General features: G+C 32.9%; 2 protein-coding genes and 3 long non-coding RNA genes across 6 annotated transcripts in view; 3 read left to right on the top strand and 2 right to left on the bottom strand.

Moving 5' to 3' along the window:
- Nucleotides 1–5,289, top strand: part of LOC136839580 (uncharacterized) — an 8,206-nt gene extending 2,917 nt beyond the window's left edge. The window contains exons 2-4 of the long non-coding RNA XR_010853388.1: nt 1,926–2,050; nt 4,228–4,568; nt 4,837–5,289. This is a non-coding gene — a long non-coding RNA (uncharacterized lncRNA). The remainder of the gene's footprint in view (nt 1–1,925; nt 2,051–4,227; nt 4,569–4,836) is intronic.
- LOC136839581 (uncharacterized) lies at nt 4,136–4,472 on the bottom strand. Its single transcript, XR_010853389.1, has 2 exons — nt 4,330–4,472; nt 4,136–4,287 (listed from the first exon to the last, which is right to left on the bottom strand). It is a non-coding gene; the product is annotated as an uncharacterized lncRNA (long non-coding RNA).
- LOC136839579 (uncharacterized) lies at nt 5,213–25,461 on the bottom strand. Of its 2 annotated transcripts, XR_010853386.1 has the most exons (8): nt 23,658–25,461; nt 20,340–20,563; nt 16,584–16,690; nt 14,260–14,410; nt 9,608–9,739; nt 7,466–7,677; nt 5,650–6,022; nt 5,213–5,475 (listed from the first exon to the last, which is right to left on the bottom strand). It is a non-coding gene; the product is annotated as an uncharacterized lncRNA (long non-coding RNA). The 2 variants fall into 2 exon arrangements; XR_010853387.1 differs by lacking the exon at nt 16,584–16,690.
- LOC136839683 (cuticle protein 7-like) lies at nt 18,526–19,332 on the top strand. Its single transcript, XM_067106036.1, has 3 exons — nt 18,526–18,537; nt 18,779–18,967; nt 19,093–19,332. The coding sequence occupies exons 1-3, from the start codon at nt 18,526–18,528 to the stop codon at nt 19,330–19,332; spliced, it is 441 nt and encodes a 146-aa protein (XP_066962137.1).
- On the top strand, nt 22,351–23,390 carry LOC136839578 (pro-resilin-like). The gene is made up of 3 exons (XM_067105839.1): nt 22,351–22,386; nt 22,732–22,815; nt 22,941–23,390. The coding sequence occupies exons 1-3, from the start codon at nt 22,375–22,377 to the stop codon at nt 23,178–23,180; spliced, it is 336 nt and encodes a 111-aa protein (XP_066961940.1). The 5' UTR covers nt 22,351–22,374; the 3' UTR covers nt 23,181–23,390.

The raw sequence follows: 25,461 nt of genomic DNA, 5'->3' as shown, positions 1-25,461 counted from the left end.
TCCTTAATTAAGTGTGGTTATTAAATTGGTCCGATATTAATATTAACTATGTGAATATAGGCCTTAAGTAAGTGTGGTTATTGAATTGTCCAATATTAATGTTATTAACTAAGTGAATTTAGGCCTTAAATTATTCAAGTGTGGTTGTTAAATTGCTCCAATATTAATGTTAACTAAATTAATTTATGCCTTAAATAAGTGTGTTATTAAATTGTCCAATATTAATGTTATTAACTAAGTGAATTTAGACCTTAAACAAGTGTGGTTATTAAATTGATCCAATATTGTTATTAACTAAATGAATTTAAGCCTTAAATAAGTGTTATTAACTTGGTCCAATATTAATGTTATTAAATACGTGAATATAGGCCTTAAATAAGTATGGTTAATTATTGGTCCAAAATTCATATTAACTAAATTGACTCCTGGTAGTCTGTGTCAAATTCGATATAATGTTAATGGGACTGCGTTAGGCTAGAATAGAACCATTTGTCATTAGTGTCAAGTTAGTTACACAATTGAATGTAGGAAAAGAGTATTTTCATAGTCTAACATAGTCTAGTTACACAATTGAATGTAGGAAAAGAGTATTTTCATAGTCTAACATAGTCTAACTTTGACTAACCTAACCTGATGTTACTAACACATCCTTAGTCTTGCATAGCATAGCCTAATTTAAGGTGTTAATAATATGTCCTTAGTTTTACATAGCCTAACTTGAGGTGTTAATAATACATCCACTGAGCTAAGTTCATCCCATATTAACGTCTAACCTAGCTTCACCTAACCCCAGGTGTCTAATATAGCCTAACCAACCCTTACTACTCCTAGGTGCTTAATTCACCTTAACTCATTCACCTTAACTCAGCCTGACTCAGCAATCAGGTGACTAATTTAACCCAAAATTGACTTAGCTTAACCCCAGGAGACTTGGGTTGCCTGACGTAACCTATATGATCCTTACTTAGCGTAACACTAGTTGAATAGTATAGCCTAACCTAACCTGTGTTACCTTAGGTACTTCATTCAACTTAACCTAACTCAACAATGGAGTGACTAATTTAACACAAAAGTGAATTAGCCTAACTGTAAGTGACTATGCCGTTATATAAATTTTTCCAAATTCTAACCCTTTCATTTTAAATATATTTTTCCTAGTGAAAACAATTGCATATTAAATAAATGTTACATAATTAAAAATTACTTTTTTAATAAATTTTCCTTAGTTATTATTCCTTACATTGAGATTATTTCTTTCTCATTGTAAGCATTGCATTTTAAATAAAGTTTTCTTAATTTAAACAATTGAATTCTAAATAAATTTTCCCTAATAATAACCTTTCATTTAAAATATATTTTCCCCAATGTAAAACAATTGCCTCTTGAATAGATTTTCTATAGTTATAACATTTACCTTTTAAATATATTCTCTGTAATTAAAACTTACATTTTAAATATTTTATTCCAAATCATAACCCTTTCAGTTTGAATAAATTTTCTCTAAATAAAACAATTGTATTTTTAATACTTTTTTTTTTATAATTATAACCCTTACTTTTAAAATAGATTTTTCCCAATTATGACCATTGCATTTAAATAAATTTTCGCTTAGTATAACCCTTTAATTTTAAGTATGTTTCTCCTAATTCAAAACAATTGCATTCTTAAATAAATTTTCTATAATTATAACTATTACATTTTAAACATATTCTTGCTAATTATAAAACTTTAATTTTAAACATATTTTCCTGCTTAAAACAATTGCATTTTAGAACAAATTTTCTATAATTATAACCCACCCCAAGGAGATATATATATATTTAAAAATATTTTGAAATTGGTTTTTATTTATATTTGTATTTATTTAGGTTAGCAAAATAATGATAAACTAAGATCTCAATCTTTTTTTTTTTCTTTTTTTTCAGACAAATTTATTTGGAAAAACATCACATTACGAAGGCCAAAGGAACATCAGAATTTATACGAGTGTATGAGGATTATTAAACACATCAGCTAATCTATCAAAACATCATCTAATATACCAGAACTAGTAAGTGCCTCCTTTATTGCAACATATCTGCCAATATCTACAATCTAACACTTAGTTCTTATTCCATTCATGACCATTTTGGGTGTAGGTCTCTCTCTCTCTCTCTCTCTGTATGTGTGTATCAGCCTTACATTTCTCTCTCTCTCTCTGTAACAGCATCTACATTTCCCACTCTCTCTCTGTATGTCTATGACACCATCTACATTTCTCTCTCCATCTCTCTCTCTGTCAGTGTTGTCAGAATCGGCGTTCACTCTCTCTCTCTCTGTCTGTCTGTCTGTGTCAGCATCGACATCTACATCTCTCTCTCTCAGTATTGTTTGTAAGAATCTACATTCTCTCTCTCTCTCAATATTGTTTGTACGAATATACATTCATTCTCTCTGTCTCTCTCTCTCAGTATTTTTTGTCAGAATCTAGAGTCTCTCTCTTGCTGCATTCTTTGTCATCATCTACATTTCTCTCTCTCTCTCTCTGTACTCGTATGTCTGTGTCAGCATCTTCATTTCTCTCTCTCTCTCTCTCTCTCTCTCTCTCTCTCTCTCTCTCTCTCTCTCTCTCTGCATGTGTCAGCATCTACATTTTTCTCTCTCAGTATTGTTTGTCAGAATCTATATTCTCTCTCTCTCTCTCTCTCTCTCTCTCTCTCTCTCTCTCTCTCTCTCTCATATGTCTGTCTGCATCTCCGTTCTTCTCTCTCTCTCTCTGTATGTCTGTGACAGCATATATATCTCTCTCTCTGCATGTCTGTTTCAATATCTACATTCTTTTTCTCTCTCTCATATGCATTTTTCCAAATAATATTTCGTTCCCTGATAATTTTTGTAAATTTTGAGTAAACTCTCTCTCTCTCTCGTATACTTTGCCAGATATTATGTTCCTAGATAGTGTTCATAGATTTTGACCAAATAATTCCCTCTCTCTCTCTCTCTCTCTCACTCTCACACACACACACACACATTTTGCTAAATATTATTTTGTTCCCCCCCTCCCTCTCTCTCTCTCTCTCTCTCACACACACATTTTGCTAAATATTATTTTGTTCCCCCTCTCTCTCTCTCTCACACATACATTTTGACAAAATATTTTGTCCCTGATAGTGTTTCCAGATTTCGACCAATTCTCTCTCTCTCTCTCTCTCTCTCTTCCCTGATGATGTTTTGAGATGTCGACCAAAGAATCTGCAGACATAATCCCAAAAACCACCAGTTAATCTGGTTAGGCTTTGTTCCACGCACAATTTTCTCATCATAATACTGTATGAATATTGTACTACACCGTACAAAATTTGTCCCATAGTGTATGAATAGTGTACCTTTCGTATATTATGAATTAAATACTTTTTAGGTGTGTACGGCACTATGATTTTGCAATAATCTGTTAAAGTTCTTTTTCACTGCTAAAACTGCAACACTAATATCATCTCTTAATCTTTGTCATACTTTGTCAATTCAAAAAATGCTGTGTCATATTTTCTATATGGAAAAAGGCTTGTCTGTTGAATTATATTGTATATTCAAAAAAGGTTGTCTATTATATTCTATTCTATACTCAAGAAATTTTTTGTCTGCCTTTGTGTATTTCCTATATTCAGAAAGGCCTGTCATAGTATTTTATACATTCTAAAAGGTCTACTTTCTTTTAAAGGCCTGTGTTACATTTTCCGTATTCATAAAGGCCTCTAATATTTTCTGTATTCAAAACAAGGCCTTTTAATATTTTCTGTATTCAAAAGGTCTTTTCACTTTTAATCTTAAGACAGTAATTTTGGAATGCATTTACCGAGGAACATTGTAATGTCTTCTGTCATGTTCTATATGAAAAAGGCTTCGTAATGTTCTGTATGAAAAAGGCTTCTCTTTCATATTTTGTTTCTATAAAAAGGACTTTCATAATTTTGGTCAGAAAGCCTACAAATTTTTAAAATCGTAATGTTCTATATGAAAAAGGCTTCGTAATGTTCTGTATGAAAAAGGCTTCTCTTTCATATTTTGTTTCTATAAAAAGGACTTTCATAATTTTGGCCAGAAAGCCTACAAATTTTGAAAAAAATTAAAAATTACTTTGGAAAAGAGAAACCGTACACAATTTTAAGATCCTTTTACTGACAAACTTTACAGTCTTCTGTTTGGATGCTTTTATACTAAGAAGCATTACAATTTTACTTTGTTTTTCAGGTCAGAAGCTCAAGATATCTAAGCAAGTGGAACAGATTTGGCAATGATTCCTCAAGAACTCTAAATCAGGCCTGGGCAGGAAATGATGCCCCATCTACCCACCAGAATCAGGCCTGGGCAGGAAATGATGCCCCATCTACCCACCAGAGTACCACTTCTGGAGGACTCACTGTTGATGTCTACATTTAGGACAGGGAGACCACTCCACTTCCTGTCTACTACTGTTACTTTTAGGACATTTGGACTGTATCCTAAAGCTGGCCTGCCTTGCTGCTGCTACAGAAGCTTCAAATTATAAGCTTCTGTCATTCAAGGATAACTTGGATGCAAATGTAGTCCAGGTAATTTTTCTAAAATTAGTGCGTGATGAAATTACAACATGTCAACTGATTTATACTGCTAATTCAAATAGCATTAAACTCTCACGCTTTTGCTTGAATAATATACTGCATTTTTTTTTATATCAAATTCTCACGCTTTTCCTTGAATAATATACTGCATTTTTTTATTATATATCAAAGACCAAATGCAGTACTATAATATTTTATATAATATCAAAGACCAAATGCAGTACTATAATAAAGTCGTATTTCCATCCTTTTCTTTCAGTTTCTCGTTGCCGGAGAAGTGGCAGAGGAGATGAAGGCACTGGTAATGCCCCACAGATATAATACATGGCTGTCCACCGATCTTGGTGGAACAATTGGAACAATTAATTGTTCCTGAAGTAACAAGAAGTCAGGGCAACAGCTAATTCGATTCTTCAGTGTTACAAGTGATTCATTGCCCTTTTACCTAGTTGTTTCGTTAAAAGAACTACTGTACAAGCTTCAGAATTTGTAGACGTTATACCAGCTATATGGAACATGATCTTGTACATTGTACAAACTGCTCAGCAGTAAGAAACTTACACCTAATTCAAGTTACTGTATAGATGAATTTACTGGAAAAAATGTGTATATATTGTATATAAAAATGTATGTAGATAGTTTTTATTGCAAAATTCATGCAGTTACACGAACTTGTAGATGCAGCCTCAATAAAAGCTTGCACTTGGATAAATTTTATAGCAAAATTCATGCAGTTACACGAACTTGCAGATGCAACCTCTATAACAGCTTGCCAAGTGCAGACATACTGTATTTTCCATTATACCATGCCCAGGATGTGTTACTGCCGTGTAGACCTTGCTTCAGGTATAAGTGCTGCTGTTTACCAATTTTTCCCAGCATGCAGTTGTCACAAAACCTGTAGAGAGAGAAAAGAAATTTATACATTTTAATCCCTCTCGCTAGTTTGACTAATGAAAGCCAAAGATGCTCTATCAAAATAGACTTGCCCATATATAACCCATACATAATTTGATTATCAAGATATTGGTCCCTTAAAGTTTGACTGTCAAACATAATGGGTAATATTTACCTGTCTGTGCACCAGCTGAATGAACACCACTCTCACAGTGCACTGAAAATGAACACTGCTTGCATAAGGCCTCTCTATGCACAGTCAGAAGGAACCTCTCTCCTCCACAATATGGCAAGTGTTCGTTGTGTCCAAAATTGCCTGCTGCCATATCTAAGCTTTTTAAGCTGCTTCAACAGCTAGCAGCTAACAGCGCAATAGTCACTGTATTGACTACCCTGGTAGGTTGGCAAGACTGACCCAGCATTGTTTATTTTCATAGAGTTGGTTGAAGAAATCACCTTGACAACCTCCTTCCAAACCTCTGGGGTCCTTTCTCAATGGTGGGGCCTCATCGAGGTAATCTAAAGTCATCGATCTTGCTGGTGTTATTCTGAAATAAAAAAATGTGTATCAGGTCTTGTATACAAAATGGTAGTTTAGTAAAGATATATAATTGTCACATTACTGAAAGCAATTTCTGATCTTGACTATACTATATCCATCTGCTGAATCCTCATCAATTCTACGAGAAGCAGAACAAAATCTAAATCCCATACTCCAAGAACTATATGAAAATTACCGATATTTAAAATTATGAAGCTTATTTGATCACTAATGTTTAGCTGATCCAAAGAGCATACATAATCTTTATAGTTAAACTATTTGCTGCTTTGTAAATTGCTTGGAAAAAATCTAACTACCTGGAACTCTAAACTGTTTAAACTAGCTCCCTTTCCATATAAAAAATCCTGCCAAACAAGTCTAAACTCACATATATATATGAAACAGTCATCTACTGTATATCTGTATGTGTAGAATATGCAGCTTTCAAGAACGTCCAGCAATTATTCGACAATATTTAAAGTGTTTATTCTTGAAAGTATCCTAGGCTCCACAACTTCCGAAATCAGCCTCTTGAACCTGTGAACAAGTTTCTGAAAGCAATAAATAATATCCCTTCACACGATAACCTGTTGAAAGATGTTCTGATTAACAACTTTTAACAACTTCAACTCTGTTAATTTAAGAATTCTATTTTTCTGGACTGACACTCTTGAGTTCTTCACTTGGAGATATGGAAAAAATTGTGCATTTTTGTAATCATCACTAACAACCATTTAGTTCTTTTGAAAGGTTTCTTCTTACTGAATTTTAATGAAAATATTCCCTTCACACTTAGCTGATCACAGGTATTCTGTAACATACAGTTCTATACAGATGAAAGGAAAATAGTTTTTTGCACATTATTATTGTATACACCTATTACAAGTGTTACAGCCTACTTTCTGTCTTATTGCTTGGCACTTTGCATCACCTGTATATCCTATTTGTATAGTCACCTTTCCGTCACGTTTTAACACAATCTAAGATTACGACAATGACTATACACTTTATAGTCAGGGAAACTAATGGTTATATAGGCCAGTGACTTCTTGTTTCTATATACAGTTATAGGCCAATTTCACTTTATGATTATATATAGGTTATAGGCTAATTTCACTTGATGTTTATATACAGGTTTTAGACCAATTTCACTTGAAGCCTACAGTTTATCTAGCCATGACCTAACTTGAAAAGGGCCAACCAAGATTGATAGATTATTCTTGCCAAAAAACACCATCCACCCCTGACTAATACTGTACATCCTTTTCTATTTAGTCAGCTCTCAAAAGAATCTACTATCTAGTTCTAGCTTGGTTCAGGAAGGATTCACCATGCCCTGGATCCTTAACACCCTAGGGTCCTTTCACATCGCAAAATATATCCTAAGCTGGATAAGGTGCTTTACCTTCACGTCACATTTGGGTAATCACTTTGCAAAATTTTCCCTTACCTTAAACTAGTGAGGTTGAAGACTGATAGCCCTTCAGGGCATTTCTGATGAATAGTGATTAGGTTGGTCCTAACTGAAGAGTTTTGAATGAGGATTCACTTGGCTATATTCCCAAAACTTGATGTGGATGTTCCATACAGTAACTTTTATACTGTACATCCATATTCCAGCTGAAGTATCAGGATTCAGATTCCTCTGATTGGAGAATAATTCTGAAAAATGATTTAGTTTTGAATATCTGATATCCTAATTGGTGAAAGACAACGGTTTACCAGTGACACACTTCATGTGATAAATTAGATGAAGCTACAGTTCCCTAGGTATATCAGCAGGTATTCAAAATAAACTAAGTTTACTGTAGGAAACTACAGACACCATCTCAGAATGGTTGAAATAATTCCAATTTTTAGACCAACAACCCCAAAATCTAGTTTACAATATTTTGCTTTTTATTAGACGGTCCTATTTATGTTTGTGACATTTAGTTAATATGTAATTATAAAATACAATGCAATTTTTTTGATAAAACATTTTTACAAAGATTTATATATCAGATTCTCAGACTAAAGTAATACGGGGTACAGCACAGATATATTTTGAGTGGCAATTGGTCACTGTGAGGAGGTATATAGCCTACAGAATCATTTTGCTGCAAGTCACATTAGGCACATATCTATCAGCAACTTCACTGACTTAAAACTTTTGAGAATATAAAACCAATAGTCAATTGATTTCCTAACTGTATGCACAAGGCTTCAAATAACTGAACAGGTATAAAAATAAATTGAAAATTTCAATGTACTTTTAGCAACAGTAAAGACAGTCATTGTACTGTCCAGAGTAATGAAATTCACTAAAAATATTAAAATTTCTTATGTAATGCTTACCGCTATATTTGGTAAATAAATTGCTCATTAAGTGCAGGATATAATGAACAAGTAATATTACATTAGCCTAGTTTTTAAAAATATCCTGAATATGGGATTAAATTAGTTACATACCCTAACTGTGATGTTACTTGAAGATATGAATTGGATACTAAAGGCTATCCTGCCTAGTCATAGTTTGATCAGTCTAAACATTAGACCAGAGCCCAGAATGTCACAAGTCATTCCAGGTCTGATTTTGGCACTAATAGATCCTAAACTCCTTCAGAAATAGTATTTGGCACCACATAATACCAAGCAAACCTTTGTATGGCAATGTGTCTTTGTAATGGTTACCCTTCTATGCTTGTAGCCATACTTGAAGCTGTACCCTAACTCTTCAATCACTCCTGTTCAAGTCAAAAAGCTTGCATGTTACCATTACCACTCCAAGTCAACTCCTTGGGGCCTTATCTTGTACTGTAATTGTCCAATTTCATCACTGATTATTAAGAATCCTAAGGCATCATAATATATGAATTTGAAACAAAACCAAGACCACACAAAAAATGACTAAACGACTTCCGAGTTCCCTGAAGTAGCAGTTAACTTAGGAAAGGTTAGAAAAATAACTCCACTAATCCATCCTTTCTTCTCCTTAAGAAATAATGAGGTCCAAATTTCAGCTAAGGCTTGAGAGTTAACTGTGTCCTAAGTTAGGTTTGGTCAGGTTGGTATCTATTAACTCTGTGGATTAAGCTACTTTCAATTTGATGCGGGCATTTTGCCTACACAACCACAAAGGCTTTATTTTTCCAGTGACTTTTAACAGTATCTACCACTCATTTTAACAGCTAATGGTACCCAGCTGTGCTTCTTTCTACACACTATGTACAGCTTGGTTCTAGGGTATCCCTAAATTCTGCAAAGATTCAAAGTCAAAACTGATCAAAACAGATAGTATATCCTGTTGGTACGTGAGTCATCTGGTGGTGGCTCACATATGAAAAACTTTATCAAATCATAATTTAAAGTTAATACACTACAAATTTGTTTAGGTAGGTCTAAAACTTCATTCAAAATTTTAGTATGACTAATCCAAAACAAAGTATGAAGCATGAAGTGTCCTTCTCCCAAAATTTACCCCCCAAAAACTGGACACACTTAGGGTGAATAATACACCATCGTTATCAGTAGCCTATCACCATCCATTTCACTAATAATATGACAAGCAATTTCTGCCATTATCCTAACTGGAAAACAAAAACAATCTCACCTTGCAACAATAATCCATGAAGAGTCAATAGCCATTTGCAAACACCATATTGAAATTCTTCCAACTTCTGCCCTTGAATGGCCAGGGAGCTGTCATGTCAACCATCATGGATTACGGATTCACTTGATTTGTCTAAAATGAGCATGGAAGGAACAATCAGGATATATGTAGCAACTGTTTTCCCACATAAATATCAACTTAATTAGGCAGCTTTGTATTCACACACAACTTGAAATAAATTAATGATGTTTTCAATATAACCTGATAATAACAACTTAGGTCACTTGAACAGGTTACACGTCTTGTCACACTGACACACTGTCACTGATACTGAGAGGCATCTAGTGGCAACTTGAAGAAACAGTAAGTCAGTCACTGAATGGTGCTTTTTGGAAATGATTATTTCACCTTTAAAAATTCGGCATAAAATGCAATTACGAAGTATATAACGAAACTTTCGCTTTAAAAAGGAATAATGACTGATCAGTACAAATATGTGCAAATAAAGTTATAGGTCCCTTAGATAATGTCTTAATTTCCAAAATTATTTGAACCAATACCAAAAGGTGATCAGAATTTAGGAAACTTTAAGTAGTACATATAAATATAATGAAAGGTTTGTTGTTAAATTAAAGAAATGATGACTGATAAGTACAATTCTGTCCAAATGAACTTATAAGTCTCTTAGATAATGTCCCAATTCCGAAAAATATTTAAAACAATATCATAAAGTTAAACAGGATTTGGGAAACTCTAAGGAATACAGGATTACAAATAAATTCTTTCCTTATCTATCTAATGAATAATTTCCATTGACCCTAGAATATTAAAATAATTTTGACAAAACTACATGATAGAGTAATTAAGAAATACAATTATGTAAGGGAAACTTATACGAAGCCATAAAACATAATATACATTAGCCATTGAAACTACATGTTTACATCTTCAAAAACTTTTAAAAAATTTCTACAGCCATCTATCGGCAAATTTTGACAGCATTGCCAGTCTCCCTTTCTAAATGTCTAAAAAAACTATTCTTTTTTCTATTTTTATTTGGTCTGTAAATTACAATAAATTACCTACTTCATTAAGAATTTCATATTAATACTATATTCATAAAATTTGTACCAAAGTATGAATGAATTTAAGTAATTTAAGAGATTTATAGGATATTTCAAAAACTAATTCTGGCAATGCCTAGTAAGGCGGAGTCTTTTTCGTACGCCCCTGGAAATGAAGGTGAATCTATACGTTGATAAAATTAACTGACAGGGTGAAAAAAAAAGACTTCTCTCTCTCTCTCTCTTAGCGAAGCAGGTGCGAGAGGGGTTAACAATTTCTCAGATAAATCAGTAACTGGTCCTCCACAAATTATTCAAAAAAGTTTTGGGGAGGGTGACTTTCTTAGTGGTTCTGGGCCAAGGAGGGAATTTTGACAGAAAGTGAAAGGACCAAGTTCTCTGACAGAGGGTTGTCTGTCCTGTTTAAGTAGGAACTCCTTCCTCAGTGCCTCTGACCACCAGGCCCTGTGCCAAACGGAAATTAATTTCGATATATCGTGCAGAATCGTCTTCCATTTTTATGCAAAAACTCTGCCAATCACTGATATTCTTTGGTTAAATGGAAGTTTAGTTATATAGTTACATAGTTACAGACATCTGTTCTTAGCAAATGCCTTTATAAGTACTTTGGTGTTATTTAACTATAAATTATTTGACCCAATACCACAAAGTCAAGCAGAATTTGGGAAACTCTTAAGGAATACATAGCCTACTTACGAATAAATCCTTTCCTTAGCTCATGAATGATTTCCACTGAAACTAGAATATTAAAATTTACATTATAGAGTAATAAATAAATACAATTATGTAAGGGAAACTTATAAAAAGCCAAAAACATAATATATATATTAGTCATTGAAACTACATATTTACATATTCAAAAACTTTTAAAAAATTTCCTAACGCCATCTGTTGGCAAATACTGACAGCATTGTTAGTCTCCGCTCCTAAATGTCTAAGAAAATCCTATTCTTTTTCTTTCATTATTTTCTCTATAAATTACAATAAATTACTTACTTACTTAAGAATTTAATAGTAAACGTACATTTATAAAATCTGTACCAAAGTATGAATGAATTTAAGTAAATTAAGAGATTTATAACGATATTTCAAACACTTATTCTGGCAATACCTAGGAAGGCGGAGTCTATTTTTCGTACGCCTCTGGAAGTGAAGGTGACTCTTTTAGCTGATAAAAATTAACCGCCAGGTTTAAATAATACTCTCTCTCAGCAAAGAAGCCCCGAGAGGGGTTACCAATTTCTCAGATAAATCAATAACTGGTTCTCCACAAACTATTCAAATCAGTTTTGGGGGAGGGTCACTTCCTTAGTGGTTCTGGGCCCCTGAGATAATTTTGACAGAATGACAAAAAGTGAAAGGACCAGGTTCGTTGACAGAAGGTAGCTTTTCCTGTTTAAGTAGGAACTCCTTCCTCCGTGCCGCTGACCACCAGGCCCTGGGGCAAACGGCAAATTAATTTCGATATGTCGTGCAGTATCATCTTCCATTTTGATACCAAACCTCTGCCAATCACTGACATTCTTAGGTTAAATGGAAGTTTAATTATATAGTTATACAGTTACAGATATCTGTTCTTACCAAAGCCAAAGTACTTTATAAGTGCTTTGGTATTATTCAACCATAAATTCAATTTAGCAGCTATATAATCAATTTAGCAACTATATAATTAATTCAGTAACTATATAATCAGTAACTATATAATCAATTCAATAACTATATAACCAATTTACTTACTATATAATCAATGTAGTAACTAAGTATTCAATGTAACTATATAATTCACTAGCTGTATAATCAATTCAGTGACAATATAATCAATTCACTAACTATATAATGAACTCAGTAACTATATAAACAATTTAGTTATTATATAATCATTTCAGTAACTATATAATCAATTCAGTAACCATATTATCAATTTAGTTTCTATACAATTAATTCAGTAACCATATAATCAATTCAGTAACTATGTAACCCATTCAGTAACTATATAATCAATTTAGTTACTAAATAATCGATTTAGCAACTACATAAACAATTTAGTTGCTATATAATCAATTTAGATACTATATAATCAAATTAGTAACTATATAACCAATTTATTTACTATATAATTATTGTAGTAACTATATAATCAATGTAGTAATTACATAATTAATGTAACTGTATAATCAATTTACTAACTATACTGTATAATCAATTTAGTTACTATATAACCAATTAACTAACTACATAATTAATTTAGTTACTGTATAATCAATTCAGTAACTATAGCAAAATTTAGTTACTATATAATCAATTTAGCAAATATTCCATAAATTTAACTATATAATCAATTTAGTAACCATATAATCAATATACCTACTATATAATAAATTGAGCAACTATGTAATAAATTTAGTAACTATATAATCAATTTAGTTACTATATAATCAATTCAGTAACTATACTGTATATTCAATGTTGTAACTATATAATCAATTTAGTAACTATATAATCAATTCAGTAACTATATAAACAATTTACTAACTATATAATCAATTCAGTTACTATATAATCAACTTCAGTAACTATATAAACAATTTAGTTACTATATAATCAATTTAGTAACTATACAATAAATTTAGTAACTATAATAAATTAAGTAACTATATAATCAATTTTAGTCACTATAAAATTAATTTAGTAATTATATAATCAATTTAGTACCAATATAATCAATTTAGTAACTATATAATCAAAGCAGTAACTATATAATCAATTCAGTAACTATATAATGAATTTAGTTAATATATAATTACTTTAGTAGCTATATAATCAATTTACTTATTATATAATCAATTCATTAACTATATAATCGATTCAGTAACTATATAATCAATTCAGTAACTATATATATAACCAATTCAGTACCTATATAATAAATTTAGTTACCGTATAATCAATTTAGTAACTATGTAAATTATTTAGTTACTATATATTAAATTTAGTAACTATATAAATTATTTAGTTACTATATATTCAATTTAGTAATTATATAATCAATTTAGTTACCATATAATCAATTCGGTAACTATATAATCATTTAAGTAACTATATAATTAAATTTTAGTTACTATATACTCAAATTTAATAACTATATAATCAATTTAGTTATTATATAATCAGTTCAGTAACTATATAATCAATTAAGTAACCAAATAATGTATTCAGTTACTATATACTCAATTTAATAGCTATATAATAAATTAAGTAACCAAATAATGTATTTAGTTACTATATACTCAATTTAATAACTATATAATCAATTCATTAACTATAAAATCAATTCATTAACTATATAATCAATTCATTAACTATATAATCAATTCAGTAACTATATAATCAATGGCGTAACTATATAATAAATTTCGCAATCCTAAACGATACTATAAAATATTCATATTTGAAAGTTCTGAAAGGGAAACTCACAAGACAAGAATAAAAGAATGGCCTGAGAGAGAGGTCTGAAAGCGAAACCGATCGGAATAAAAGAAGGTGGCCCGAGAGAAGAACAAACTTTACCGTGGGCGGAGGATTCATTATCGTCGTCCGACTGGGAGGTCACGGCAGAAGACTGAGTCCAGCCCTCCAGATCCCGTTGGACGTGGGAAAAGAAGGCCATCATCCTGGGGTCTTCGTCCGTGCTCCCGTGGCTGGAGTCGTGATTGTCGTCCTGTGTAAGAGGGTGACAGAGAGGTAACGCTTGAGATTGGCGATAAATAAATCAAACTCTCTCTCTTTCGACCTTTCATTCGCTCTCTCTCTCAATCTCTCTCTTTCTCAATCTTTCGCTCCTCTCTCTCTCTCTCTCTCTCTCTCTCTCTCTCTCTCTCTCTCTCTCTCTCTCTCTCTCTAGTAGTCTGAATAGGCAGTTTGATTTAACACTCACTTCACATTTTAGAAATATGGCCCAGTACAATAAACAGAAAAAGTCCCTTTCTACATAAAAAAATATGCAATTTTAACATAAAAAATCCCTTCCAACATAAAAAAAAGTGCAATTTTAACTGAAAAAAGTACCTTCCTGCATACAAAATCTGCAATTTTACTGGAAAATATCCCTTTCTGCATAAAAAAACTGCAATTTTAACATTAAAAAAGTCCCTTCCTACTTTAAAAATAAACTAGTAAAAAAATCCCTCTCTACATTAAAAAAATTCCAATTTTCACTAAAAAAAAAGTGCCTACAAAAAACATGGAATTTTAACTGAAGAAACCCTTCTTACATGAAAAAAAATTTGCAATTTAAACCAAAAAAAGTTCCTTCCTAATAAAAAAAAAAATTTTTTAACTGAAAAAAGTTCCATCCTAATAAAAAAATAAATTTTTTAACTGAAAAAAGTTCCATCCTACATAATAAAATCTGCCATTTTAACTGAAAAAATTTCTTTTCAACATAAAAAAAACCTGCAGTTTCAACTGAAAAAATCCTTTCCCACATAAAAAAAATCTGCAATTTTAACAGAAAAAAAAGTCGCTTCCTATTAAAAAAAAACCCTAGATTTTCAACTGAAAAGATCCCTTTGTATAAAAAAAAAACTGCAATTTTAACAGAAGTGAGTCCCTTCCACCATAATAAAAACTGCGATTTTAACTGAAAAATGTTCCTTCCCACTTAAAAAAAAATTGCAATTTTAACCGAAAAAATCCTTCATAAAAAATCCCTGCAATTTTAACTGAAAAGTCCCTTCCTCCATAAAAAAAAAAAATTCCTGCAATTTTAACTGAAAGAAGTCCCTTCTTACATGAAAATAACTGCAATTTCAACTGAAAAAGTACATTTCTACATAAAAAAAACATGTAATCATCACTGAAAAAGTCGCTCCCTACATAAAAAAAACCCTGCAATTTTAAATAATAAAAATTCCTTTCTGTATAAAAAAAAACCTACAATCTTAACTGAAAAAAAGACCCTCCCTACATAAAAAAAACGCAATCTTAACTGATAAAAATTCCTTTCAACATAAAAATACCTGCAATTTTAACTGATAAAAATTCTTTTTTACATAAAAAAAAACCTGCAATTTTAACTGAAAAAAGCCCCTTCCTACATAAAAATCTACAATTTTAATCGAAAAAAGTCCCTACCTACATAAGGAAAACTGCAATTTTAAGTGAAAAAGCTCCTACTACATTAAAAAAAAACCTGCAATTTTAACTGAAAGAATCCCTTTCTACATAAAAAAAATCCTGCAATTTTAACAGAAAAAATTACTTTCTGTATAAAAAAAAACCAGCAATTTTAACTGAAAAGGTCCCTACCTACAAAAAAACTGCAATTTTAACTGAAAAAAGTCCCTGTCTACATTACAAAAAACCTGGAATTTTTATGGAAATTAGTCCCTCCCTACATAAAAAAATCTACAATTTAAAAACCTTCCTACATGAAAAATATGCAATTTTAACTATAAAAAAAGCCCCTTTCTACATAAAAAAAAACACGCCATTTCAACAGAAAAAAGTCCCATTCTACATAAAAAAAATATACAATTTTAACTGAAAAAATCCTTCCTGTATGAAAAAACTTGCAATTTAAACAAAAAAGTCCCTTCCTACATTAAAAAAAAATTTTTAACTAAGAAAAGTCCACTCCTATAAAAAAAAATCTAAATTTTAACTGAAAAAAGTCCCTGTCTACATCAAAAAAAGCCTGTAATTTTAATTGAAAAAGTCGCTTCCTACTACAATAAAACCTAGCTTTTTAACTGATAAAGTCCCTCTCTATAAAAACTGCAATTTTAACAGAAAAAACCATTCCTGTATAAAAAAAAAAAAACCCTGCGCCTCATCAAAAACATTAGTCTGAGCTTCATAAAACGGAATTTCCTCAGTTGTGGAACAATTACCTCGGGTATGAACTTCACTCACATGCCACACTTGATCTAATGATTTTTGGGTACGATAAAAATTCTTCTTCCTTGCAGACATATTTCACGACCCACAGGCGTCATCTCTGCAACAGCAAACAACCAAGATGAACAGATTTTATCAGCATAAGCATTTTGACATTTTTCTTTTTATTCCGAAGCCCAGTTTCCTTTCTATCTATGTTCCTTCTTTCCTTGATTTCTTCGGGTATATGCTAATGAATATTAATATATTTTTCATCTTACCTAACTTTGCTAAAAAAATTATGTCCCAATTTCATGAGCGGAAATATAAATTGACAGTTAAGTATAAACGAAAAAATTCAAATTTGAGATGCGTTCCGCAGAAGCGCTGGGAAAGATGGACCATAAAGCTCTTGCTAAACATTCTCAGAAACTCTAGCAAACAAAAACAAATAAACAAAAAATATAAAAATTGGAGAGATAAAACGTTAACTAAAGTAGAATTGTTGCTTAATTTTTTCGTTTTGTTTATGAAACAAGTCTCTTTGAAAGAACCGCATGATGAAGTGCTCACGTAAAAAAGTTCTCTCTCTCTCTCTCTCTCTCTCTCTCTCTCTCTCTCTCTCTCTCTCTCTCTCTCTATACACGGTAGGGTGCACCACCTTCTTACTTTTTCAGTCATTAACAGAATTATTTTTTCTGTAAGAACGAAAAAAGGCGTTAAAACTAAGTGTAGAATTTCGAAGTAAAAAAGGAAAATATTACCGACATGAAAATCAAGAGATGAAACTCTCTGGAAAAGGGCAAAAAAAGGAGATGACGTCTTTTCATCTGACGTGATTGTCAAAAAAAAAAAAAAAATATTCAATCTCCTCCGCTACGAAATGAGAATTCATCCCTACAGGTTTGCTGAACACCGAAAGCTCTCTCTCTCTCTCTCTCTCTCTCTCTCTCTCTCTCTCTCTCTCTCTCTCTCTCTCTCTCTATATATATATATATATATATATATATATATATATATATATATATATATATATAATATATATATATATATATATATATATATATATATATATATATATGTGTGTGTGTGTGTGTGTGTGTGTGTGTGTGTGTGTGTGTCCGTATATATATGTGTGAAAAATATATATATGGCTAGAAAGAGCTAGGCATCTACGTACATGCATACATACATATATATATATATATATATATATATATATATATATATATATATATATATATATATATACATACATATACATGTGTATATATACATATATGTGTGTGTGTGTATTTATGTAAACGATATTTTCATAAATCTACAGACTTGGACTATATGAGTATCACACGAAATATAATAACCCTATTACATGTTACGAGGTGAATTCAAGCATGACTTTCACCGGTAATTATTAGCTGTCAATGGTGAGACTACAATGCTACAAATCTTTATCAAGAACATTTTATAATCAATATCCGGATAAAGGATTTAATTTTATGGAAAGAATCTAAAGACATCGCGATTAGCATTATGACTACAATTGTTTAACAAAAAACTTTAATAGTAGATTTTATTGCTAAATTTATTCCATGCAGTTACGTATGCAACAAAATGTCTTTAGGTTTTAGATTTTACCAGCTATAGGCGACTTGCAATATAAGTAATATGGGTAAAGACAAATATTTTTTGGACTGAAGTGAATTGTAGATATAATACTGTGAATATACTTTTTTCATTATAAATAAAATATCTAAAAGTAAACACATAAGAACTCACTACAGCTTTCGAAACTGTTCAGGTACCTTGGGCAATGAAATGACAATGTCAGGGTCACATGGGCGGTGTAATACTTTCCTTTCTCATAACTACAGTAGAACAAACTTCTCTTCGACTTCGGGTATATAAGGCCTTCCTTCCACTATCTGTCACCGCAGTCCATTCCCACAATTCACCATGATCGCTAAGGTAGAGAAAGTAAAATAATGTGATTTTGATATATTTTATGTCAATCTGGATCTAGCGAGCCCAGAACTCTTACTTATGTGACGATATTTTGCAATAGTCAAAAAGAAACAGTTATGTTTCCTTCAGCAGTTGTATAATTGTTGAGAAATATGCGAAAAAAATATTTTGATCTCTAGTTTTTCAGAGAACTTCAGAACTGTCGATACATTACTTCAGATTTTATTTCCTCTAATTATTCAAGAGAATTATTTGCAAGGAATCTGCGAAAGTCTTGTACCTGACTGAGAGAACGCCGTATAATTTCCGAGACATTTCCTCATCAATCGTGTTCCATTCCCGTCAGGTTTGCTTCCTCTTGGTCCTCGTGGCTGTCGTCTTTGGTGCCCCTTCCCGCCCACACTATGGATACGCCCCTCCTCCTTCGTATGAGGTCGGTTTCAATCTCAAAAATAATTTAAACTTCAAATATCTAAAATTAACTCGAAACATTTGTAAGATAGAGAATCTCCAAAATTTTCACGAAATTATTTTTTTTAAATTGCTGTCTGTTCATAGGAACCAACCACGTACGACTTCAACTACGCCGTGAAGGACGACTACTCCGGCAACGACTTCGGCCACGAAGAGGCCCGAGATGGCTACGACACTCAGGGATCCTACTACGTCCTCCTCCCCGACGGTCGCCTGCAGAAGGTGTCCTACAACGTCAACGGAGACTCAGGATTTGTGGCTGAAGTCACTTACGAGGGAGAGGCTCAGTACCCAGAGTACCACCCGGCGCCTTCTTATGGTTAATTTATTGAATACGAATTTGTCGATTTATCTGTATTTATGAAATATGTCAAATATATTTTGTCCTTGCTATAGACCGTGTTTTCTTCCGTAAAAATTACTACAAAATTAAAGGAGAATGGTAAAGTTTCGAGGTGAAAGTTAAACTTTTTCATCCTAGAAGCTTTGATAATTTCTCTCTCTCTCTCTCTCTCTCTCTCTCTCTCTCTCTCTCTCTCTCTCTCTCTCTCTCTCTCTCTCTCCGTAGAATACATAGTTCCACTGAGACTGGTTTACATATCCTGAAACAAAAGAAAATCATAATTTTCATGCATTATTTCCCATTTATATTGGTTTTTTCCTTTTTTTACCAAGTCACTTTACAATGTAATTCAGCCGTATGCGTTATTTTTTCCTGCACTTTTTCGTAATCTAAAACGGGAAACCTATACAACAAATTTTCAACTGAATAGGAAAGACGGAAGGAGTTAAGCTTAGTCCATGAAGATGGAAGAAACAGATAAGTAAAAATAACACATATCACCTCTAAAACAACCACAAAAAAACAGAAAGAACCATATATTTCAGTATGCATGTGAAAAGATATTCATCACAAGCCCCGAAGAACAAAATTTTTTATAAACTCCAAGACATTATTTCTGACAACAAAGTGGAAACGTTTCGTCTCTGGACGGAAAGTCAGATTTGTCTTTTAAAGCCAAGCTAAAAAGAATGCGCTGTAAAATACTGTCCTCCCATTATTTTGGTACCTTGTGCTTCTCCTCTCTCTCTCTCTCTCTCTCTCTGCAAGTACCATACCTTAAGACCTTCGAGACATCGGCAGCCTAATCTATAAAAAATCTTGAGAATTTCAACGTTCGATGGATAAAACTCCTGGCTTTTTCACAAGTTTTATCTTCAGTATTTGAAATAAATAAATTTAGGATGATTGATTGCATACGGTGAATATGAACATAATAAATTGTACAAGACAAGGAAGTATAAAATGTTTGAATATGTTTAACACTTACCGGTGAGCAGTTATCCTTGGCTCAGGAAAGTTAGTTTCCAATACAGTCTGCTAAAGGGGGACATCATCAGAAACATGAGACTGAACTTCAGAGAACGAAAGTGTCCTCAGTAGTGGAACAATTACTTCGGGTATGAACTTCAGTCTCATGCCAGACTTGATTTCTGCGTACGTTAAAAATTCTCGTTCCTTCCAGCCATATTTCACGACCCGCTGGCGTCATCACTGTAACAGCAAACAAGCATTAAGAGCAGATTTTACCAGCACAGGCATGTTGTCATTTTCGTTCTTATTCCGTAGCCCAGTTTCCTTTCAATTTCTGTTCCTTTTCTTCTCGTTTTCCTCAGGCATTTGTTAATGAACGTTACTAGAATTTCCATCTTATCTTTGTTCAAAAACGAATGTTCCCCTTTCATGAGTCGAGTCAAAAGAAAACCTGACAATAAAATATACAGGAAAGAAAGTCATATTTGAGATGCGTTCCCCGGAGGAGCTGGGAAAGGAGAACAATAAAGGTCTCACTAAACATCCTCAGGAACTCCAGCAAACAAAATAAATAAAAAATGGCGGGATAAAATGCTAACTTAAGCAGAAATGCGGCTAATTTCTTTCATTCTGTATATGAAAGGAGCTTCTTTGAAAGAACAGCATGACGAAATTCCCAAACAAAAGTTCTCTCTCTCTCTCTCTCTCTCTCTCTCTCTCTACCTGGCAGGCTATGTTTCGTACTCCTACAATCATTCACAGATTTATTAAATTGAGAGATGAAAAAAAGGTGTTAAAACAAAGTTTATAATTTCGAAGTAAGAAAGAAAAATGTTACCGAAATGGAAATCAAGATATTAACTATGGAAAAGGCCAAAAAAAGTGGATGACGTCTGAAACGAGACTTCATCCCTAAAGAATTGCTGAGCATCTAAAGGCTAGCTCGCTCTCTCCCTCGCAGACAGAGAGAGCCTGTAGGTGCTCAACAAATCTTCAGGGATTATATGTACAGTATATACATACATACATACATACATATATAGTCATATACAGTCAATGTCTGTAGATTCTTGAAAATTTCGTTTCCATACATATATACATACATATATACACACATATATATACACACATTTATATGTATGTTTTTATGTGGGTCTTTATCTATCTATCTATCTAAATATCTATCTATCTATCTATCTATCTATCTATCTATCTATCTATCTATCTATCTGTCTATCTATCTATCTATATAGATATAAATATATGTATATATATAAATATATATATTATATTTATACATATCATATATCTATTTATTTACATATATACATATATTTATATCTATATAGATAGATAGATAGATAGATAGATAGACAGATAGATAAAAACCCACATAAAAACATATACATAAATGTGTGTATATATATGTATGTATGTATGTATGTATGTATGTATGTATGTATGTATACAGTATATGTATGGAACCGAAACTTTCAAGAATCTACAGACATTGACTATACATGAGTATCACAATATTTAATCCTATATTAGGTGTTATAGGTTGAATTCATGTATGACTTTGACTGGCAATAGTGATTAGTAATATGACTACAATTGTTTAACAAATAAAATAGTAGATTTATTGCTAAATTTACTTAATGCCTATGCCTATACAACACAATGTCTTTAGGTTTTAGATTTTACCTCTTATCATAAGATCGGTGACCTCAAAGTTCTGGATAATGTTTTGTAAAATAAGTAATATCGGTAGATACGTGTAGCTTTTGAACTGAAGTGAACTGCAGATTATGAATAAATCTTTTTTCATTATTATACGTAAAACGTGTAATAAAAACTCACGAGAACTCACTACACCTTTCCAAACAGTTCAGGTACCTTGGACTATGAAATGACATTGTCAAGGTCACATGGGCGGTGTAACAGGGACGCTTTTCCTTTCTCTTAAAGCCAGGACTAACTTCTCTGCGACTTCGGGTATATAAGGCCTCCCTTCCACTGTCTGTCACCGCAGTCCATTCCCCCAACTCACCATGATCACTAAGGTAGAGAAAGTGAAGCGATGTGATTTTGGTATATATTTGATGTTAATTTGGATCTAGCAAGCCCATAATTCTTTCTTACGTAATGATATTTCACAGTAGTAAAAAAGAAACAGTTATGTTTCATTTAGAAGTTATATATTTGTTGAGAAATATGCAATAAAAAATTACTTTGTTTCTAGTTTTCAGAGAACTTTAAACATTGCGATACATTGTTTCAGACTTAATTCCCTCTAATTATTCAAGAGAATTATTTGCAAGGAATCTGCGAAAGCTTTGTACCTTACTGAAAGAACGCTGTATAATTTCCGAGACATTTCCTCATCAATCGTGTTCCATTCCCGTCAGGTTTGCTTCCTCTTGGTCCTCGTGGCTGTCGTCTTTGGTGCCCCTTCCCGCCCACACTATGGATACGCCCCTCCTTCGTATGAGGTCAGTTTCAATCTCAAAAATAATTTAAACTGTAAATATCTAAATTTAACTCGAAACATTTGTAAGTCGGAGAATCTCCAAAATTTTCACGAAATTATTTTTTTTTAATCGTTCCTCGTTCACAGGAGCCATCCACGTACGACTTCAACTACGCCGTGAAGGACGACTACTCCGGCAACGACTTCGGCCACGAAGAGACCCGAGATGGCTACGACACTCAGGGATCCTACTACGTCCTCCTCCCCGACGGTCGCCTGCAGAAGGTGTCCTACAACGTCAACGGAGACTCAGGATTTGTGGCTGAAGTCACTTACGAGGGAGAGGCTCAGTACCCAGAGTACCACCCGGCGCCTTCTTATGGTTAATTTATTGAACACGAACTTGTCGACTTGTTTGCATTTATGAAATGTCAAATAAATTCTGTCTTTGCTATAGACCGCGTTTTCTTCCGTAAAAATTACGACAAAATTAAAGGAGAATAGTAAGTTTCGAGGTGAAAGTTAAACTTTTTCGTCCTAGAAGTTTTGATGATTCTCTCTCTCTCTCTCTCTCTCTCTCTCTCTCTCTCTCTCTCTCTCTCTCTCTCTCTCTCTCTCTCTAAGTACCATACCTTAAAACCTTTAAGACACTCGGCGGCCCAAAGAAAAAAAGAAAACAGAATAAGGAAAGAATTTAGGAATTATAATGTTTGAATGAGAAAACTCCCCGTTGCTTATAAGTTTTACCTCAAGTATTTGAAATAAATGAATATAGTCATGCTAATTTCCACGCGTTGAATATGAACATTATATACTGTAGAGACGACAAGGGAATTAAAATATTCGAATCTGTATATTACTTACCGGTGAGCAGTTATCGTTGGCTCACGGAAGTTAGTTTCCTACAAAAGCTGCTACAAGGGGCGCCTCATCTAAAAACACGAAACCGAGCTTCTTTAGGAAACGAAAGTCCTCAGCGGTTGAACAATTACTTTGGGCATGAACTTCACTCACATGCCACACTTGATCTAATGATTTTTGGGTACGATGAAAACTCTTCTTACTTGCAGATATATTTCACGACCCACTGGCGTCACCACTGCAACAGCAAACAACCAAGATGAACAGATTTTATCAGCATAAGCACTTTGACATTTTTCTTTTTATTCCAAAGCCCAATTTCCTTTCAGTTCTTCGGGTATATGCTAACGAGTGTTAGCAGATTTTCCATATCATCTATGTTTGCTCAAATATGAATGTTTTCGGTTTCACGAGTCAAAAGAAAAACTGACAGTAAAATTAATAAAAAATTCAAAACTGAGGTGCGTTCCGCAGAAGAGCTGGAAAGGAAGGACCATGAGGCTCTCATTAAAGAAGCTCAGAAACTACAGCAAGCAAAAGCAAATAAACAAAATAAAAAAAAAAAGGGCGAGATAAAACGTTAAATAACTGCAGAAGAAATGTGGCTGAAGTCATTCGTTCTGTATATGAAAGGAGTCTCTTTGAAAGAACAGCAAAACGAAATTTTCAAGCATTGGTTCTCTCTCTCTCTCTCTCTCTCTCTCTCTCTCTCTCTTTACAAGGAAGGCTATTTGTGTCCCCCGTGGAAAATATTCACTCCGCGAAAAAAACATCAGTTAATACGTTCCTTATTTAATGAATTTTACAATCCCTCTTCTCGAAGCGAGACTGTTTACGACCTCGTAGTTCAATTAACCGGAAAAGTAACACATACGGACCCGTTACTTATTAGGTTTCAGGGGCCCTTTTACAGTAACGTTGGGTTAATTAGTTTACTCTAATTGCGTTGCAATAATATATTAACGACACTACTGGCAAAGAAGTTTCATTTGAATCGAATTATTAAAAGACAAAAATAACTTTTTAAAAGAAAGATACATATAAAAAATTAATACATCGGAATAGCAGGAGAAATAATGAGAAATAATTAACAGGAGTAATGAGAAGCTAAATATGTTTTGATGAGAAGATTAAATGATGTACAAAATGACGAGGGCAGGTGAGTAAATATGGACATGCCAATATAAATAGAAGTCTTCTGGACTACTGTTGTCAAGGTATTTTCAGACTGCATCAAAGCTCACGAGTTAAACTGAAAATCATTTAAGCAGAACCACTCACGCTTTAAATAAGAGTATATATATTCGAATAAGTAAGCACATCGTGATAGTGCAATGAACGAAAAAATGAAGGGTAGTAATAACAAAATGATCACACGAGTAAAACCGCTCCAATATATAAAATTTGAATAAGCGAAATAAAAAAAAAAAATAAAAAAAGACATACAGAAAAGCGAACGCAAAATCATTCGCAGAAAAAATATGTTGCGGTTGAGGTGAAACACATGAATCGACCGCCATGCAAAATGATTCAGTAGTTCACTGAAGCCGCAATGAGCATTTCCCTTTTGTTGTAGTTAACGACCTCTCTTGGGGGATCAAGGGGGTCCATCTGCACCACCTCCAAAACCGTTGCCAGTGATGAGTGACAGCAATCACATCACCTTTGAAGCTAATAATTGCCTGTTCTCTCTCTCTCTCTCTCTCTCTCTCTCTCTCTCTCTCTCTCTCTCTCTCTCTCTCTCTCTCTCTCTTAGGGTGAAAATATGATGGCTAACATCTTTTAGGTCTACACCGCGAGAGGGTAA

The sequence above is a fragment of the Macrobrachium rosenbergii genome, chromosome 6, assembly GCF_040412425.1.
Source record: "Macrobrachium rosenbergii isolate ZJJX-2024 chromosome 6, ASM4041242v1, whole genome shotgun sequence".
In the NCBI taxonomy this organism is placed as follows: Eukaryota; Metazoa; Arthropoda; class Malacostraca; order Decapoda; family Palaemonidae; genus Macrobrachium; species Macrobrachium rosenbergii.
The sequence above is the reverse complement of the archived record's forward strand: the minus strand, read 5'-3'. Positions and strand labels throughout refer to the sequence as shown.

Bases quoted from the DNA above. Each gene is read 5' to 3' on its own strand.
- LOC136839683 (XM_067106036.1), top strand. The intron at 18,968-19,092 runs GTCGGTTTCAAT...GTCTGTTCATAG, and splicing joins CCCCTCCTCCTTCGTATGAG to GAACCAACCACGTACGACTT.
- LOC136839578 (XM_067105839.1), top strand. The intron at 22,816-22,940 runs GTCAGTTTCAAT...CCTCGTTCACAG, and splicing joins ACGCCCCTCCTTCGTATGAG to GAGCCATCCACGTACGACTT.